Source organism: Uloborus diversus, chromosome 3 (genome assembly GCF_026930045.1).
Source record: "Uloborus diversus isolate 005 chromosome 3, Udiv.v.3.1, whole genome shotgun sequence".
Classification (NCBI taxonomy): domain Eukaryota; kingdom Metazoa; phylum Arthropoda; class Arachnida; order Araneae; family Uloboridae; genus Uloborus; species Uloborus diversus.
In genome coordinates this window covers 154,061,090-154,080,771 of record NC_072733.1, presented here as the reverse complement: position 1 = coordinate 154,080,771, position 19,682 = coordinate 154,061,090, and the positions used below count along the sequence as shown (strand labels likewise).

The 19,682-nt window shown below is 32.1% G+C and overlaps 1 protein-coding gene across 1 annotated transcript in view; it reads left to right on the top strand.

Annotated features, from left to right (window-relative positions):
- LOC129219000 (programmed cell death protein 4-like) overlaps positions 1 to 18,758 on the top strand; it is a 53,723-nt gene extending 34,965 nt beyond the window's left edge. The window contains exons 8-10 of the mRNA XM_054853319.1: positions 3,108 to 3,247; positions 16,860 to 16,916; positions 17,826 to 18,758. Coding sequence (XP_054709294.1) covers positions 3,108 to 3,247; positions 16,860 to 16,916; positions 17,826 to 17,865 — 237 coding nt within the window. The 3' untranslated portion in view covers positions 17,866 to 18,758. The remainder of the gene's footprint in view (positions 1 to 3,107; positions 3,248 to 16,859; positions 16,917 to 17,825) is intronic.
- The last annotated feature ends 924 nt before the right edge of the window (positions 18,759 to 19,682 follow it).

Below are 19,682 nucleotides of genomic sequence, written 5' to 3'. Positions count from 1 at the left end.
AACTAAAAAAATATTTGTTTTCCTGAAGCCTAGAAGCATAATAGATCAGAAAATACAACGTTCCCACAAAAGTAGTTGCACATTATTTTTTATAAGCAGAAGTTCAGTCGTTCTGTACATTAATACCACCAAAGCTATTAACTCCCCCCCCCCTGCATCTTTTGGTGCTAAACATAAAAAGGGGGGGGGACAAAACTTATTTGATTTGAACTACACTGAGTCGCTAAGGTGCATAAAAAAAAATTATAGCAATAATTTCGTTCTTTACTCCACTTATAAATTTCGGCATTCAAGAGCAAATAGTCTTTTCATACTTTTAATTTCTCTAACAATGGAAAGCCTTTTTTGAAAGCAAAAAATAAACTTTGTTCAAACCTTGTCAGTTGATTAGAACGTATTGTCACCTCAGTGAGATATTTAATCCTGCAAATAACAATAAGATATCCTACCATTGTTCTGAGACAGCAATGCATGATTAACATTTATAAAATTTATGAAAAAAGAGACTTAGCCGCACAAACCCAAAATATGTAATAGTACCCAGTGTGTTTGTTCACCAGATTTTCAAATTAATGTAAAAATGTTTTTAATTATAGAACGGGCAAAGCCTTTTAATGTATTTTAGATGAGTTTTCTGAGATGATAGAAGCTTTTAAATCTAGAATTGGCATCTTTCTTTCCATTGACATCAATTGCTCTAACCAGTAAGCTTCAACAATTGTGTGTCATATTTAAATCAGGAGAAACATATGGTCATAAAATTTATTTGTACGGTATTACGTAGAAATCATTTTCTCTTGCTATTTAGCCATGTGAATGGATGCATTGTCTCATTTAAAACATTCAGAAAAGTCTACCAATTTCTTTGGCAACAGGTAACTTATTTTCTTCAAGTAGACCTATGTAGATTTCCTCATTCATTCTGCATGAAAGAAACGCAATGTTGCCCTTATCATTAAATCCCAATGCTTCCTGGATTGTAATTGACCCTCCATTGTGTTGCTGTTTTTAAGCATTTGAGGTGTTTTGTAGTCTGTGCCAATTGGTAAGAAAAACTAACAAGACTAAAGTAAAAAACTTTATCAAAAAATATTCTTTCATATTCTAACTTCATGTGATATTTCACCCAATCCAATAAATTCTGCTGGTGTATTTTAGTCATATATTGCTAAACAAATCAACTTAGTTTATTTTTAATTTAGAATAATTCAGAGTTGTTAATAGCTTCTTTTTCTAATATTAAACTTTAAAGAAACAAGCACTCAATTGCTTAATTGTTCATTTATTTTTATTATAAAATGTTATTATGAAGTTTCCAAGTAATCAAGGATTGGTCTCCTTCTTCTTTTTTTTTTTTTTTCGCTAATGGAAGTTCTGTTTCTCTGCTCATTTTTTGTCAGGACAGGGTGGCGACAGATCAGGGAAATCAGGGAGATCAGGGAAAAGTCAGGGAACTTTATTAATCAGGGAAAAGTCAGGGAAATATCAGGGAATTTTGATAAAATAAGAAAAAATCAGGGAAAATTGATTTTTTTGAAGAAAATAATTTTTTTTTGCTTTACAAAATTAAGTACTCTTAATCCCCTTCCTCATTTTCCGCCAATTTTCTGTTCCAAAAAAAAAAAAAAGTAAAATTAATGAGGTTCGATTATACACTGCCGCATATTTGTGCATCTTTTTTCCGCAACCTGAAAGTATTGAATTTACTTATTAACCACAGGATGACCTTCCTAAGATTGCTTTTGTATCTGTTAGGTTGTTTATTTTACCTAGCTTGAAATTTCCTTTTACGCTTTCAATACTGCGTAAAATAAACAACCTTACAGGCAAAGAGGAAGCCTTCAATCATGCCTTAGCTCCTTTGCCTTTATTCCATTGTCTCGAAGTAATTAGCGTACTGTAATCACAATTTCAAGAAGAAATCTTTGGTTTTTGAATTAATACTATAAAAGTTTAAAAGTTATTACTTCTTCGCGTTCTTAATTTAATTGCTAAAATTGAACTTTCAATTAAAAAAACTTTGTTTTTTGCCGTTATACTATTCGTTGTCAACGCAGATTATAAAGGTTTTCTTTTCTTCAGACTTTTGTGATTCTTTAATTTTATAACCAAGTTATATTCTTCCTTTATATATTTTGAAGTTAACTAATTGCTTTTTTTTTTTTTTTTTCCTTGCATTTCAAAGTTGTTTGTTACAAAAGCAATCTTAAGATTTTTTCTCGTTACATACTGAAATCATTTGAAATAGAGTTAACTTGTGTACTTAAGTAAATATCTTTATTTTTTATTGTTATAATGCTATATTCATTCATTAAAACCTATGTTCTTGATTAGAGAAAAGCTCCCCATGAATGGTTGTCAAATGGTTTCATCTGTTTAGCATAAATATGTCAATTAGTTATATAAGAATAACTACATTACTTCTATTCTTTCACTCTTACTTGTTATTCTTGCAACAATTATTATACTGCTTGAAAACTTAGTTCAAAATAATTTCAATTACTTTTTAGTTCTATCATAAATACACATGTTTTTAAAAGTAATTTTAAGTTTCTTAAAATTCTTATGCTAAGTGGTTTCTGGAAGTTATTTTTTTTTTTTTTAAATTTTCTATAATCTTTCCATTTGTATAAAAATTTAATATACTGTTTTGTAGGTTATTCCCCCCCCCCAAAAAAAATGTCTTGTTTTTTTTTTAAACCATTTTATTAAAAAAAAGCATCTTTTTAAAATATATCTTTAGTTCAACACCTTTACATAACTTAAAACGTTTAAAATACTGCATTTTATACAAACATACAGTGGATTTCAAGTAAGGCAAAGAAAGAAAACCATTATCATTGGTAACGTAAATCAGGGAAATTTGGTGAACTTAATCAGGGAAATCAGGGAAAAGTCAGGGAACTTTTTTTCACAGTTCCTGTCACCACCCTGCAGGAAACTTTTAATATAATGCAAAATTTTTTATCAACTTGCATAATTTATTATAATAAATCAGATGCTTACATTTTATTAATTTAAATGTATGAAATATTGTTTAGAATTATTATTCAAGTGGCAATACATAACAGTTTTTAAATTTCTTCGTGTAATTTGGAATACTTTAGGGCTTCTTTCGTGTTTATGATGAAATGCCTGATATTGTCATTGATGTTCCTCAAGCATATACTGTGCTGGAAAAGTTTGTTATGAAGTGCAAAACTGCTGGTTTTATTACAGAAGAAGTGGTGAAAAAGCTTCCTATTCGGTAAAAATAAGCTTTTGATTAAATTTATGAATGTAGTAATTATTAGTAAAGATCAATTTTCATTTCATATTTTAGAAAAACTTGATGTTCTTCATATGCAATACCCAGGAATGATTCTTTGTTTCAGTAAATTTTTGAACTTCTAAGGAAATTTTCAGATTGAATCCTACACGACTGATCAGCTCTGGAGGATTCAACCTTTTAACTTTTTATATTAATTGCTGCCTGTATTTTCCTTTTTCTAATCATTATTATTCTTAAAAATGGTTTAAAACTTGTTATTTGGCTTCTTTCCCAAATTTGGCATAAAGATCCTTTAATGCTCAGGAATTCACATGGGGTAGTACCCCGTGTGAAAAGAAACCAATGGGAAGCTACCTTATGAATTCCCAAGCACCAAAGGACATCAGGGCCAAATATGGAAAAGCTCCTATATAGGAAAACCTCCTATGGGGGGGGTTGCCCCATAACGGGACGGAAACTACACTTTAAACTCCCAAGCATCAAAGGACATACGTGCCAAATTTGGAATAGATCTGAGGAAAACTAGGTTCCCATACAACCCCCCCCCCCCCGTTGGGTGTTGCCCCCATAGTGGGACAGCAACAGACGAATTCTTGAGTGTCGAAGGATATCTAAGCCAATTTTGGAAAAGATCAGACAAAAACTACTAGATACTATCAGGAGTTTATGAAAATGGACTATCATCTGTACTTTTTTTTAATATAACAAAAAAAGCTTGGATGTAAACAAACAAGTAGAGTGCACCAGTAAAGTCAGTAAATTACTTTTAAATAAAAAAAACGCCTTCAATAAATACCCAGGAACTAAAAAGCAAAAAATGATTACACTCACATTCTATTTCCTACCCAAACATAGAAATTCCAGTACAAAAATTAACTAAACTAAACATCAAATTATAAAATAAACACTGATTTAAATTACTGTACGATGAATTACTTTAAATACCTAACTAATTATATACGATTTCTTAATTTTTAATAACCTTTTGAAGTCTGGGCCTCCTATGAACAACTACATAATGTAACTGACAACCCACCGAATCCTGAACTAAACACTAATTTAACTATACGCGAAATTAGTCTTTAAAACTAAACCTACTCAGTTACGTTTGGTATTATTTTAAAGGAAGCCCCGACTTCAAAAGGTTATTAAAAATTAATAGATCGTCTATAATTAGTTAAGTATTTAAAATAATTCATCGTATAGTAATTAAAATCAGTGTTTATTTTATAATTTGGTGTTGAGTTGATTTTTGTACTGAAATTGTAAAATAAATTTCATTTCTATGTTTGGGTAGGAAATAGAATGTAAGTGTAATCGGTTATTTTTTGCTTTTTAGTTCCTGGGTATTTTTTGACGGCGTTTTTTTTTAATTAAAAGTAATTTATTTTTTGCTTTTTAGTGGTGTAAATAACACGGCGAGCGTCTCGGAGACTTCCGACGACTGTGAAGAAAGGCTTTTTCAAATGCGTAACTTTGTACTAAAAAAATTGTCTTCATCATTTATTTAACTTTATCAAAGTTTACTTTCCGAAAGCAAATGCACGAGTCAATAAAAAAAAACGAAATCACTTTAAGTTTAAATTTGTAAAATTGTAAATTTTAGAATTGCAATATTGTAAATTGTAATTTATGTTTCGCAATTAGTGTCATGTAACTTGTGATAAAAGTCGCATGTTTTTTCACATGGCCCCACTATAGATGAAGATTAAAAATTCCACTCGAATGAATTTTATGTTTGCTTCAGAGAATCCTTAATTCAAAATTTTCATTATCATTACTCTTAATAATATATATTTTTAGTACTTTCTTTAACTATAGGTAAAGAAAGTACAAACCTTTGTTTTATGGCCTTAGTTTTTCAATGGGTTTTATATTTAATCGTTTGTGAGGGAAATTGCATGAAATTTATTGTTTTACCCTTAACTTTTTCCTAAAGACCAAATAGGGTAAATCAAAGATTTGGAACCTAAGTTAGACCACCCCTAAGCAAAACCACCACTAAACAAAAAAAAAGCATAAAAACCGGTTCACTAAGTGAGACGATATGCAAAGTTCATAAAGTACAAATCGATTTAAATGTGAGTATGATATTTGAAGAGTTCCCTCAATTTCATCAAACCTGAACTTGATTAACATTAGACCGCCGAGGAACTATGCTGTTTCAAACAAAAAAAAGACTTTTCCTTATCGGTACAGGCAGGGGCGTGCACAGAAATTTTGGAGCCCATAACAAATGACTTTTCCGGGCCCCTCTCCATATTGTTTACCCCTATATTTCACCGTTAGTTACAAAAATATTGGGCCCCCTCCAGGCTCGGGCCCGGGCCAACAGGTGTCCCTCCCCCTCCCTGTGCAGGCCCTTGGGTACAGGTGCCTTGGAGTATTTATGGAACATTGTACAAAGGAAAAACAAATACGACGAGTTCAGAACCTCCTCCTTTTTTTGAAGCCTGCTAATTAATATAACCCTAATTTCAAATTGAACTGGCGACATCGTGAAATAGTAAATCCAGAATATTGATCAAACTTCAGAAATCATACACAGTTATAATGTATATCATTAAAGAATATAAATTAAATGGTGGGGGAGGGGTGTTCTGTATTCAATTCCCCCTCAATTAAACACTAAATATATTTTGAAACTGGAATATTAAATAAAGAACTTTATATTTTAGTGCCTAAATAAAGTTATTTATTAGTAAATAAAATATTAAGGTAATTGATTCAACTATTAAAGTAGCAAAATATATTTAATTTACTGTTTTGCTATGCAGTAATAAATACATTAGTAACACCTATAATAAAAAATTACCATGAGACGCAGCGTTGAGAAAATTAATCATCCATGTGCGGTGAGAATTAAATGTCATTCAAGAGAAAGCCAAAAGCTTAGGTGTGAAAATTCACCGATCACAGCAACATCACGTGACCATGACGTATGAAATTTAAGAGGCCGCAACAGACAGATTCCCGGTTTTCGCATCCCTATGTTAATCTACGGGGCAGAATGTCTTCTCATTCTTACGATAGCTCATTGGGAAATTGAGATTTTCAAACTTTTCTTTTTTTGACTTAATCTGTGACAACTATAGAGTGCTTCTATTTTTGCAGTTTTTCATTAAAATAATTCAAAAAATTTTTATATAAACTTGAAGTTGAACTTTGAGAAAAGGTGAATTTTTGACGAACCAGGAGGAGTATTCGGATTTTTAAAAAAATAGAAGCATAGCGTATAATCTCAGCTTTCTAAAGATGTTAAAATACTTTTGATAGCTTTAATTGAACAACAGTAATCAAATGAATGGTGAGCCTATTCCAATTCACAAACTAAAAATTTCCATCCCCCTTTACGAAGGTACGATATTCGCCTCTACACAAGTGATTTATGGCATTTTCGGGGAAACGGTCAACACCCCACTTGTGGGCGTGTTTCTTCTCCACCTGCTGTCCACAGATCGACTGTCCTAAATAGCTGTCTGGAAAGCATTTTTTTCCTTCACTTGAGAATTGCGAGGAAAAAACCTGGCAAAAATGACGCTCTTAAATAATTTTAATTTTGCTTATTTTTTAATAAATAATTGCATTTTTTTTTGTAAAATTATGTATATAAACACAAAATTTAAGCTTTAAATGTATCTAAATCACGATTTTCATGCAGTTGCAAATCTTTGGGGGGGGGGGATTGAGAGTTTACGTGCTTCTCTCGACGGGATAAAATAAATTGAACTCACCCCATTAAGTAATTTTTAATTAATTTTGTCACAATGTAACTATATATATATATATATTTTAATTTTTACATAATATAAAAAGGAAAGAATATTTGAATATACCTAGAAGAAAATTTGAACTTACCCTTATCACTTTTGTTTGCTTTTCGAGTATTATTGGAATTTAAGGACAGTGCGAAAAAAGATATGTAACTCAATGGTTTTAAACCCAAAGGTATATATTATCGCGATTTGTCTATTACTTCTTTTTTCATTGAATTAGTAATTAACATAAAAAAAATACATATGTATGTGCTTACCTAGAAGAGTTATGGCGGGTCAGAAAGCAAATCATAAGTTTATGATCAGTTGCGGATTTTAGGGGTGAGGCAGCCCCCCTCACGGGATAGATTAATTTAACTATTTTATTAATTATTTTTAATTGAATTGTTTTTTGCATTTTTTATATAGGTTATTAACACAAAACACACACAGCATATTTCGAATAAAAGCATTCTTGTTTGCTAAAGAAGTAATACTGGAATCAGAGGCACAGAGTGGCAGAATACATAGTTGCGAATTCTAGGGAACGTATTATCGCCATTCGTCTACTAATTCTTCTTTTATGGAATCAATAATTAACATTTCTAAAAAAATGTGTAGGTTCACCTAAAAAAATCATTTTGATCCAGGCAGCTATTTGCCAAATAATAGATTTCTTTTTCAGCTCATAAAAAATGCAAAATGATAGAAATCACATGATGGTAGTTTCTTGGAAAAATAATGATTATTAATGGAAACGGCATGTAGTATCAATATGTTATCTCAACTGTGTCATGACTTTAAAAACAAATCAGCAACTGCTTTGAGATTCACACAGAAATAGTTTCTGAATTCTTCAATAAAACTTATGTTTTATGAAGTTATGATTTTCTTACTCAAATAATATTTTGTAGTTAAAATATAAATTAATTTATAAAATCTCAAATGAGGGATAGGTTTATTTAATAACATTGCCTTCAATGTTCCTAATTAAAACCGCTCATTGTATAGCATCTCAGTGCAGTGGTTGGAAGTAGCGTGCTACAAGTAGCGATGCTACTGTAGTAGCTACATTTTTTAGTAGTTTGTAGTGTAGCGCACTACTTTTTTAAAAAAGTAGTGTAGTGAGTAGTTAACTACAAAAAAATAGTAGTTTGTAGCGATTTCTGAAAACTACTTTTAAATAAACGGGGAAAAAAAATCCAGGTTCAAACGAATTTAAACTGGCGCAAATTTTACACAAGTACATCAGCGGATGCAATGAGAAATAAGACTCATAAAAATACGAGCTGACCTCAGGCATTTTATTTTAACGCCATTAGTTTGTTTGCCGTCGTAATTTTCATATTTCACCAATATTTATATTGAAAAAAGCACTTATTTTCGCGAAAATGAAGATATCGATGATTTCACGAGCAGAAAATTTAGTGAATTTTATATGAACAGACCGAAGATTGTAAAAAAAAAATTAGTGAGGCTTAAATTTTCGACAGTATTCACCAAATAAAAAGAAGCTACAGAAAATGTTATAGAAAAGGATGAAATTGAACTGTTCTGAAGGACTTACAGTAAATACGAGCATTACAGTGTATGAGTGTATGATATCGGACATTTTTATTAGTGTCTTCTGATGAGCTAATTTATCAATCTTTTTTTGTTCAATCCTCTTACGGTGTGTGTATTAGGGTGCCCCCCCTCAAAAAAAATCGAAATTTAATTTTTCAAGTCGCACACTCTCTTATATTTTATCCTTTTATGTCAAAAAAAAATTCATATAATTTGAACAACGGTAACAAGTGCCGATTATGTCTGAAAGTGTGAACCGGCATTTGTGAATGCTAGGCCAAATTAAAATATAATGTTTTTTTATAAACTCAAAATTTCTGTTGATAAAACGTTGCTCCTATACCCCATATACGCAGCACAAAAACATTTATTCAAATTAAAAACCATTTAGATATCCCACACGTGGCCTAACATTTATAATTTTCTTCAAAAAATTTTGATACATATTTTTAGAAATGTAAGATTTTACGAAATTTTGAAGCTGAAAAATTAGGTAATTAGCATTAAATAGAAATTTTTGTTTTCCTGCGATTTTTGTCTCCCACATAGTACTCTAAGATATGGATTTTTTCCAGGTTGAGTTAAATTTTTCATTTAAAATATATTATTCTTTATTATTCGTTTGTAATTGTTGATCTGTAAATGTGTTCGCCAGTAATTTTTAAACTTGATATTCTATTTAAATTTATATATAATTTTTTAAAAGATGACTCGAAACAAAATCAATTTTTTAAATAAAATTATAAATTTTAAGTCAAGTGTGGCAGATCTATATGTTTTTTTAATTTGAATAAATGTTCTTGTGGTGCATGTGGGGTGTTGGGTACAGGGGCAACGTTTTATCAACAGAAATTTCGAGAGGTTTTTTTTTTCGATTTGGCCCAGCATACAAGTATTGTTTTACACTTTCAGGTGCAAGTGGGCACGGGTTGCCATTGTGCAAATTATATGAGACGTTTTTTCACGATTGTTTTGAAAAATACAAGAGTCTATGCGACTTGAAAAATTGACTTTCATTTTTTGAGGGACAACCTATTGTGTATGCTTTTTATTTACTTATTTTTTGGAAAGTAGGGACTACGTTTTAAAAGTAGTTTGTAGTTGCTACATTTTGAAAAAAGTAGTTGTAGTTAACTACATTTGTAACAAAGTAATTGTAGTTCACTACAAAAAAAAAATGTTTTTCCAACCACTGTCTCGATGACATTAAATTGGGTTTAGTATTTAATTGGCTTGAAACGTTGAAAATGTTTTCCGTCCACATTCAAAATATATTAGTGCATAATACTCCTATATTTAGAAGTAGATTCATTGACCGCAAAACAATTTAAAAATAAAGTCATTAAAACTCTGTTGTTAAACATCGAATAGGCGGGGGGGGGGGGGGGGGGCTCAATTTTCCGGGGTGCCTCCTCCAAAAGATTTTTCTGTATCCTGTCCGTTTTCAGCTTATACGAAACAGCATGGTAAATTAGCGTGGTCCAAAATAGGCCTTTTTATTATTTTTTATTTTATTGGTTTTACTCTCCCATTTGGTTTCGCCTATGTAAAAAATAATGATTGTGAAGTTTGAGCTCATAATTTTAACATTTAGAGAGAGGTAGCTTAACAGCCTCGAAGTTCTGCATTTTTCCATCTTATGCTAGGAATGTAGGTAGAAATAAAACGGATGCTATTAAAGGTATGTAATTTCATTTCATGGCAAATACACAAAACTTTCCAATCTTTCAAAATCCAAACTTCTAAGATTGCAGATAAAACGTAATAAACTGGGGTTATAATAAGCGAGCTTGGGCCACAGGGGACATTTTTTTGCGTATGTTTTCCGAAGTGTTTCCAGAAATAAAATTATTAAACTCATACTTCATACTGTAATAAAAAATATTTTTGATGATTTTTTAATCTCTTATGGCAGTGGTGCCAAACCTTTTTCTACTTGAGACCGCACCTCATATTAAAATGGTTCTCGCGGTTCAGAACATAACTAAAATTTGAAGATGTTCAACATTTTTTTAAATAGCATGTGAAAACGGGGAAAAAATAATGAAAATTAAAAACCAATAATTGGTGTAATCATTACTTGATGCATCTTTTTTTAATTGCATCAGTTTATCAGAAACCAATTCTGAGTATTTAGTTCAATTTTTGACGTTCTCATTAAACGTGCTTTTCGATTTGTTGAGTTTAAAGAAGACCACGGGCCACACGTATCAACTTCACACATCGTATTTGCCCCTCAAGCCGCAGGTTGGGTGCTACTGTTCTTATGGTATAACTTTTACACTGTTCCGATTCATTAATATTCTTTTCGTGAAACATTTAGCGTAAACAAAAAATCTGAAAAGAAAACCTGAAATTTATTCAAAACTCTTGCTTTTAAAAACATATATAAATCAACTACTACGCACAAATTCGAAAAGAGAAAAAAAGGACATTGAAAAAAAAAAAGGTAAGTAATGATTCAAGACTGCAATCTTTGATTAAAAAACTTCAGAAACAAATTTGATTTTCTTTTTCGAACGCTTTACTAATTCTAAAATTTACCCTATGAATTAAAACAGTATGTTTCAAGTCCGAAAATTACGTTCCCTGATAATTTGCATCAATAAGTGGCGGGGGGGGGGGGTTAAGGATTCTGTCATTCCCATACAGCTTGACAAATATGGAAATTAATGCGGAAAACTTTTCATAATCATTCTTTTTCCGTTACTTTTATTTCGATTCACGTTTCTACAAATGAATTTATAATTTATCATACCAGTGTGTTTAATTAAATCAGGATAAATTTAATTGATTATTAAATTTACTGACTTCTGGTTAGAAAGTTAATGATGGTGTCACAGCGGCCGATGAAGTTCTTAAACATAATTTTCATAATCGACTTTTAAAATGTGAAGCAGAGGCTGAAATAGATCAAATGCTACAGAATATAGATTGCAAAAGATTAAAATAATACTGGAATATAACTGTTTTCAAAAGTAACAGTTTTGCTTTTATTCGAAAATATCATTTCAAGTCCAAGTCGTTTCTTTAAAATTGGGAGGGGGTTTGGGGCCTTGTTTTGGCACATTCCTCAAATTTTGAATAATTGTTTCATTTTGGTGAGTTCAGCCAGATTGCAAGAATTTCGCGCCCATTTGCCTGGTGCTGGCGGTAATGATGTGGTAATATTTGATGAACAAGAGGGGCAAATTCGAATCACAACGTGATCCATAATTTGTTTTAATCAATCCTGCGAATGCTTTTGATTTGCAGATTGATAATGCTGCATTTCGAAGGAAAACGAAATGTTAATGATCCTACTGCATATCCTTCTTGTGCATAAAAAGTAGCATGTGAAAAAATTTTAATAAATCAAATTTAGAAAACAAATAACGAATATAAAATTAACAAAATTTCGAGTTTCAGTGAGTAAGGAAAGGAAAGTTAGGCACAAAACACCGATTGTGTAGAAGATTTCGGTCGAAACTAAAATGCGCTAAAAGAATCAACGCAAAAGTTGTATGTGGTCATCCAAAACTATAACACGGACCCTCTTCCTCTGCCAATAAATTTTGAGCGGTGACAGCATAGAGGGGAAGACGTCCCCCAAAACCTGTCAGCCGCTCCACGTAGAGGGGGAAGTAAAACGCTACAACTTTCTCTCTCTCTCCTCCGAAAGCTAGAAATTTTCTGTCTGATGAGTCCTCTTAAGTTTCTTGGATTTCTCCGGGACCCCTTATCAGATCCACACCAAATTACAATGGGACCATCTAGGAAGTATACCCTTCCAAACAAAAAAAAAAAATTCAAATCGATCCAATAGTGTTAAAATAATTCGCAAACAGACATAAAAAGCCACAATACGAAATCATTTCATCATCACCTCCTTTTTTGAAGTTGGATAAAAAATCACTAATGACATGAGCCATCCATAATGAAGACAATGGGCCAGCAACGGTTGAATGCACAATGACAACAATGTCTCTTGGTTTTATAACATTGCGGTGCAAACACCGTGCATAACATTATGATTCTTCCTTGCCAAGCAATACTCAGACCACAGACAGCGAGTTGATATGCAGAAGTAAGTTCTTTTAAGAGTATTATCAGAGCCCTCCTGAAGTGTTGCCGGAAATGTTTGGCAATGCAAAGACGAAGTCATGATTAACAAGTAACTATTTTATTTTGTGCTAACAACTATAAATCAAAACTAACATAATGACCATCTCCAACAGCAGCTCTCAGCAGAGCTAACACGATCCAAAAAGAAGCAGCAGTAGAAAAATGAAAAAGACACTTCCGAATCACACGTGCCGCTCACACTCGAAACTTCTAGAACCATCCCTTTTTTTCCGTGCTTGTCACCCGCTTGGGAGTTGCATCACTTTCTACTGCATAGTTCCTAGAGAATACTCATTGCTATTTCAACACAGAGCTCTGATGGTCAATACAGTAGGGAGATTACTGTATCTGATTCTAATGTCTTATGGGACAACCCCTGCTTATGATTTTAATCGACTAAAGTTAAATAAGTGATTTATAATTAAAGTAACTGTTAGTTAAAATGATGAGTATGTAAAACATGGACATTTATAGCTATCAATGCCCTCTTCTCATCAATTTATCGATCTCCAAAAATTCTATAGAGTTAAAATTTCCTCAAATTTCCAAACTTCAAAAAGATTTTTAAAAATTAATTTTCAAAAACAATTCTGTTCTGCATAGCCTAATGTTAGTATCTCCTAAACATATTTCAAAAACCTTTCTTAGTGTAAATAACACGAAAACAATTTAACATTCAAAAACAATCCACAACAAAATGTCTCTAGATTTCAGTCCATTTCTTGCGACTATTTCATGCATTTCACATTTTTCTTCGGTCTCCTTTTCCACTCTAAGAGTCATTAAAATCAAAGTTGGTAAACATGAGTTGACAAACACCAGAATCAACCTGAAAATACCATTAAAAAAACCACAAGTAACTGTTCATAATCAGCAAAAAAAAAAAAACAATTACAAAACACTAAGCTCTTTTTTTTTTTTAAGCCAAGTAAATATTATTTTTTCAAACTTTATAAATAAGCTGTGATGTAAAAAAAAAAAGTTTGTATATAAGCTCTAACGTTCAAGTTATTAATATGAGTTTCATAGTAAGATTGTGTTCAAAAAACCATTTTGAAAAAGAAAACTTTTTAATAACTGCCTGCTCCTTTTTCTTAAGCGGATTAGTTTCAAAATAACACATTGAGTTACAAGAAAATACAAAAATAGATTATAATATATCAAACACTTGAGTTGAAAAACATTTCCAAAAATTTTCGCAATTCATTTTGAGTTGGTGGCTTTATTAAAATATCTGGCAAATTAGATTATGTGTAATTCATTACACAATTAAAATGCAATACTGTAATATAATGTGCATTTTAAATCATTTGTATTTGAAATGTACATGTTTTCTAATGAAGACTTTTTTTGGTTTGATTTTTTTTTTTTCCTGGCTACTTGAAATTTAGTTTTTGACAAAATTGTTTTAGAGGCATTCAAAAAAAAAAAACCCTGGTCACTAGTGTAAAGTAACGGTAACAATTTTATCAACTCAAAAATAGTTGCCAAAACTGTTGGCACATGTATCCCTTTTGCAAGATTTGTCGCTTGATTCCATCATTGAAGAAGCTAGTATGCTGTGGTCGGATCCAGGCCTGGACCCAGTCACACACTTTGTAGTTCATTGTGAATCGATGTCCGCAAATAGCTTCATTCAGAGATCCAAAAACGTCTGACTAATGAAAGTCACACAGTGAAAGATCTGGACTGCACTGTGGATGTTCCAGCATTTTGAACCAAAACTACAATGTTGTCTAGACCGCATTGGCCATTTGTGGGCACATTTGCACAACATGTCTGGCCGTTTCAACTTAATGCCCCATCTAAAGTTCTGCAAAATGGCTTGATAACACTGGGCATTGATGGTGATTCCCCGTTTTAGGAACTGGACAAGCAGTGGGTCCTTGTGGTCAAAAACAAGGACATGGTCCGTAGTGAACTATAACTTGTGTGACCAACTTCTCTTCAGTGTGAAACCACATTGTCAATGTGCAACATCAAACGTTGCGCGTGTGTCAGTCTCTCTATCTAGGTTGTCTCCAGACATGCAGTTACATGACACCCTCTAACCAGTGCCGAAGCTGGAATTTCATTTCGGCGGGATCCAATCAGTTAAGTAGCCAACTTTTAATTTCAAATAGTGTGGGGGGGGGGGGGGATTTAAGAAATTTATAGGAAGAGCTTAAAAACAGCAAAATAGATTTTAGTGATGAAAATATTATTTAACTGGTATTAATGACAAGTAATAATTTTGAATGCATTTGAATTTAAAACAAGCAGCAAAATTTAATGCAAAAAAGAAACCTAAAGCAAAATAATAATGTAAAATAGAAACTTAACATCCTATTTTCGCTCATTTTATTCCTCAGATGTATTTTAATTCTCTTAAGCACAAGAAACTTATTTCGGCAGAACACGTTGTAATAGGAAGTGTGCTTTAATAATAATGAGACAGAATACTTACTTGTTCTATAAGAAGAAGGAAGCCCGAAACAAAATTCTCAATATTGTTCTCTTATTATCAAGAAGCATAACCCTAAAAAAATAGCAGTAAGAGCTAATCAGCTCACTAGCAGACTGGTTCCTTTGCACTGAAAGTATTTTTTTCTTGACATCACCAGTTCTCTGTCTTGTTCCCAAGCTGGATTTCCCACTTCTCCGGAAAACCTGCACAGGGGTGAAATTCCAAGAAATTTGAGGGATCTAGACAAAGGAGAAGTGCCTTTTGTTACATTCTAAACAGGTGTATTCTCGGAATTTGTATGTACTTCAATGATACGAGGAAAACCAATGTTTTGAAAACTGTAGAGAGGAATTTTTTTTGCACAGTAGAGAAAAAATTGAGAATTATTAATTTAATTTGAAAATTATTCAATAAAGCTCTATGCCTAACAACGCCCCTCCTTTCATGTCCCCCCCACCCTCCTCCCATGTTGATCATTTTGCTGTACCAATATTCCCTGCAAAAAATTTTGTGTACATAAATATCGTTCAAACGAAATATATATGTACATATTTTTTCTTGTTCCATTTTTGTACTTGAGTAAAATACTTGTTTTTCACACAAAGTTTTTCTCTTCAATCATATATTTACACTTAGTCATTTGGGAGGTCCAGAACCGCCCCCCCCCCCCCCCTTGGCTACGCCACTGCATCTAATGTCTAATGTGAAGTTAAATGCACTGACCCAGGTTTCATTTGAATGAACCTTATTGAATGGGCACCAAAAGCGAAATGTAACCACTATAGTGTACTGTAGCCTGTGTTGTTTTCATCTCACCTGTGGCATCAAAATGACGAATGAAAGGTCAGCCTGTCTTCTATAGGAGCTCTAGCCTCAATATGGCTGTTGGTGCAAATTGTATGAATTTTAACTTTAGTTGCAGCTGTTCACATCGTTCTGGTAGAAGTTGCCAAAAGCAACAGAGAATTATAATTTTAACTCACAGGGCTATTTCTTTGGTTATAAAATTTAGAGACAAAGTTGTTCTGAAATGCCAGCTATTGTTTGATTCATTGATAAATGGAGAATGCAAAATTACCCTGCGTTTGATACCAAGTCATTGTAGTGTTGTGGATAACGAGTTTGCTGACTCTCTTGCTAAATCTGGATCTTACCTTCCATAATTAGATTCTGTTAGCTACCATGCATCCAAAAAATCATCATGGGTAGATTCAAGGCCTCTTAAAGTGAAATTATTTCCAACCTAATAAAAGAAAAGAGTTATGGTTCCTTACTGGATAATCCTAACCCAAGTGAGCTGCCCAGATCTGTAGGTGTTGCAAATTTTGGGATAAAGACAGAACAAAACTATCTTTGGAAACATAGACATAGAGTTGGGCTCTCTAATTTGCTCACTTTACTCAACTAATTCGGACATAAGTGGTGATTACTTAAAACTCGAATCATAGACTAAATGGCGTAGTAGTTGGAAATGCTGCTATGGTTTTGTTTTTAGTATTTTTCTGAACTTCATTGGGCTGCCTGACAAATACTATTGGCAAGGTCTAGCGTAGGTTAGAAAAAAAAAGTTTTTATTGTTGATTTAAGACTACTGGATTCAACAGTTACTTTAATGTAAAGAATAAAACTTGTATTTTGTTCTATATATTCATCGAAAGCATTCCAGTTCTCATCCCTGCAGTCTAGTTGTTAGTATATCTTCTCTTTTCTCTTACAGGGGAAGGAAACGATTTGTATCTGAAGGAGATGGAGGAGCTCTTAAACCAAATCCTCAGTGAGTTTAGTTCCATGTGTACCAAGTCCAAGTGATTTTCAACTGCAAATTTTTTGCTCTTTCTTGTGAAATCCCATTGAAACTTTTATGAATATCTGTTGTTTGATTTATTTGTTTTGTTTTTTTTTTCTTGAGTTTGGATTATCTTTTTGGGGGTATAAGAATGTGATGGATTCATACATATTTCATAATGTGTCATACATAAGCATTTACGAACATCATGAACATGTAATTAGCATTAGTACCTGTTCTCTAAAAGCTAAAATATTATGACTTCATAACTTTTGTTGTTGTTGAACTACACTCACTTCTAAAACAGAGATCATTTTTACTCTTGTTTATTTAAAATTGTAAATGTAAATTAAACTTATCAATTTTGTTTTTAAAATGGGCTGCAATTTTTTTAAGGTATTAATGGAAACTTAAAAATGTGAAACTTCAACTTAGTTTCGTGAACTCTGAAATTTATTCATATGGGTGTATTGCATAAAGTAAATATTTTATAATATCAAAACAACTTTGAAAAAGGCATAACTAGTGCTTGGGAATAGCCTTTAATACTACAATAAATCAGTATTGCAATTTGAATATTAGGATTCTTTTTCAAGCACAATAGAAATAACTTCTATTAGTTTTATATTTTAAGTATCTTCTACTCATACAAATGGCACTTATGTTTTGGAATAATTTTGGTTAAAAAGTCCATTAATGTAACAACTTGCAAAGCATGTTCAACATAATTTGCCCTTTAAATGATTGTATTTGATCCCCTCTTTTGCAGCCAGTAAAAATATCATTCAATTTGTTCCATTGAAGTTGAATATTTTGGTCTTGTATATGGACCATGTATCATGTTTTAAATGTCATTTCTTTAAAAAAAAATGTTAATTTACCATATTTGTCTTTCAGTGATTGTTGTCTGAAAGAACCAAAAGTAATTTCAAAATGATTTTTACCAACAAGCTGGGTTCTCTGTGGTCACTATTACAACTAAAAAGTATCTTCATTCCTTGAGGTCACTTAAAAGTCGTGCTGGTACCTTTTTCGGCAAAATGGTTGGATTATTCTGTCAAAGCTTTTTCCAGTTACATCAGTTGCAGCTTTATTCTCAAAAATATTGGCATAAAAAAACCCAAATAGTTGAAATCAATTTTACAATTTAAAAATTCTGTTCTAATTACAAATTTGGGTACAAAGCTTCCATTTTAGATGTCTAATGATTAAAAAAGTTGATACTTTAGGTACAAATATGCACAAATTGATCATTTGATGAGATCCAGAGTATATTCAATAAATATTTTGAACATCATAGTAAAAAGTTTTTAAACTGTTCTCCAAAACAGTTTTCGTATCATTTATGTAAACAAATGACATCATTCAAAAGTCATTTTTTCTTTTGAAAAATGGTCAGTATTGCAATTGTTTTTGAGTAAGTTTTGCACTGAGAATCCAACAGCATGGCTGTTATACCTATTGCTGTACTTCAAAACAATAGCTGTAAATTTTGTCTTTAAAAAAAGGAATAAAACAGTGAAAATGATGTTATTAAGATTAAAATAGAGGCAATATGCAAATAAGAATTTTTTTTAAGTGTTAGTTTTAAAATTTTTTGGAAGTGATATGACATTTGCATCATGAGTGAGTGTGTTTTAAGTTGCTTTTTTTTTTTTTTTAACGAGTAATGTAAAGTTAGATTTTGTAACTTTCCTTTTTTTATGTGTTTTTTTGGGAAATATTCACTTTGATATTTGGTCATAGATGAACTGGCATTGTTGCTCAACTGTGGTTTCATATTATTATGTAAATGATTTGAGTTGGAATAAAATCACCTCAAAAGCTTCATTGTTGTTCTTGTTGTCTTGTTCAAGCAGTGCAGCAAAGCCAACTAGTGCCAAAGGCGTCCAAAAAAGCCCTAACCATGTCAATGACCTTTGGAAAATCAAGCAGTTGAGTCTGTATCTATGCTGTAGAGTTTATCAAGTTTAGAAAAACAATTAAGGCATGACTTGAAGAAAGTTCAATATGTGGACAGTGAAAACAAGTACTCTATGTATAAGCTCCATAGCCCAAAATGCTAAATTCCTGTTCCAGAAGTAATTCTTGCGTCAATATTTAATCATCCACATGTTATTTTAAACAATTTTCCAAAATTTGAGCCGTGACGTTATTGTTAGCTTAAATTTTTGTTTCTGAAAATTTTCATTTTGCAAATTTTGTGGCTTTTACCTGTCCTGAATTTTGGAAAATAGGGAGGAGGGTGAAATGCCCTGATAATCTATAGGATAAAAGCACTTAATAATGGGGTATCTTTTAAGGCCCGGCCGATGCATCGGTAAATTTAGTCATTGGCATCTCCAACTGATGCTAATTTTTGGGGGGGGGGGGACAGCCCATAAGTCTTAAAAAACATCTAAATGCTGATGTTTCGTCATTGTTTTTCAGAAAAAGAAATTTAAAAAAAAAAAACTTTTATCTAACGATTTTTTACTTCTTTTTTAAAAGTCACTTCAGAGGAGGGTATGAAATCGGGCAGCAACAGGTCCGTTACAGTTTTGGATATTGGATTACTACCAAAATTTTCATGTCAGACACTTATGAAGCGATGAGAGTTTTAAGAATTTTGTGCTCTTAAATTGAAATAATTACTGTACATAAAGCATGTTAGTCGAGCTGTACAAAATTTGTACGAGATTCAAATTTGGTCATGGGTGCAAGATCTTTGGATAGTCTCGGTTTTCCACCATGGTCTTGCAATGTTTGCAACAT